Genomic DNA, 1416 nt, shown 5'->3' on the forward strand with positions numbered 1-1416 from the left:
CCGCGGACCGCGCTGGGTGTGTTCAAAATGAAGCTTGAGCAGGCAACCTTTGTGGTCCGCACAAAATAGACCGCGGCCGCGGAGGTCCACCGCGGTCCGCACTAAATGGAATGCGGCCACGGTGGCAAACTTCAGAGAGTACCACTTTTCACCATCACCAGTGCGGACCGCACAAAGTGCACTGCGGCCGCACTAGCAATCTTTAGAGACTGTTCAACCCTTTTTTCAAACTATTTTGCATTGCATCAACTCAATCCCTGCAACATCTCACAATCAGTTAGCTCAAAAATCAAACCTACACTACCAAGAAAACACAAAAAACAACAAAAAGGAAAAAGAAAAAAAAAAGACATGGGTTACCTCCCAAGCAGCGCCTGATTTAACGTTGCGGCACGACGCATGTTACCATCACATCACTTTAGATGGAGAAGTGCCACCACGTGGCTATCATCAAATTTCTCCAGATAATGTTTGACCCGATGTCCATTGACTCTGAATACTTCACCATTCTTGTTCCTTATATCAAGAGCACCAAATGGGGTCACGAACACAACTTCGAACGGTCCACTCCACTTTGACTTGAGCTTACCCGGAAACAGACGTAACCGGGAATTGAACAAGAGGACCATATCTCCAACCTTGAACTCCTTACCCCGAGCATATTTTTCGTGAAGGTACTTCATTTTGTCCTTGTACAAGGACGAGCTAGAGTAGGTATGGAATCTAAACTTATCAAGCTCATTAAGTTCTTCAACCAGCAGATTTGCCGCAACATCCCATTCTAAGTTCAACTTCCTCAAAGCCCACATGGCCTTGTGCTCTAATTCCACCGGAAGATGACAAGCTTTCCCAAACACTAACTGGTACAGTGACATACCAATCAGAGTTTTGTAGGCCGTCTGATAAGCCCAAAGAGCGTCATCCAACATTTTTGACCAATCGGTCCTATTAGCATTGACAGTTTTAGACAAGATACTCTTAATTTCTCTGTTGGAGACTTCTGCTTGGCCACTAGCTTGAGGATGATAGGGGGTCGAAACCTTATGAGTACAGTGACATACCAATCGGAGTTTTGTAGGCCATCTAATAAGCCCAAAGAGCGTCATCCAACGTTTTTGACCAATCGGTCCTATTAGCATTGACAGTTTTAGACAAGATACTCTTAATTTCTCTGTTGGAGACTTCTGCTTGGCCACTAGCTTGAGGATGATAGGGGGTCGAAACCTTATGATTGACACTGTACTTAGAAAGCAACGTGTCGAAAGCCTTGTTGCAAAAGTGAGACCCCCATCACTAATGATAGCACGAGGAGTGCCAAACCTTGTGAAGATACTCTTTTTCAAAATGCCACAACACTCCGGGCTTCATTGTTGGGCAAAGCCATGGATTCAACCCATTTTGAGACATAGTCCACTG

At 45.1% G+C, this 1416-nt stretch overlaps 1 protein-coding gene across 1 annotated transcript; it reads right to left on the bottom strand.

Annotated features, from left to right (window-relative positions):
• Positions 1–413: 413 nt before the first annotated feature.
• Positions 414–929, bottom strand: LOC138868813 (uncharacterized). Its single transcript, XM_070146384.1, has one exon. The coding sequence runs from the start codon at positions 927–929 to the stop codon at positions 414–416; it is 516 nt and encodes a 171-aa protein (XP_070002485.1).
• Positions 930–1416: the final 487 nt, after the last annotated feature.

This window comes from Nicotiana sylvestris, chromosome 5 (genome assembly GCF_000393655.2).
Source record: "Nicotiana sylvestris chromosome 5, ASM39365v2, whole genome shotgun sequence".
Lineage (NCBI taxonomy): Eukaryota > Viridiplantae > Streptophyta > Magnoliopsida > Solanales > Solanaceae > Nicotiana > Nicotiana sylvestris.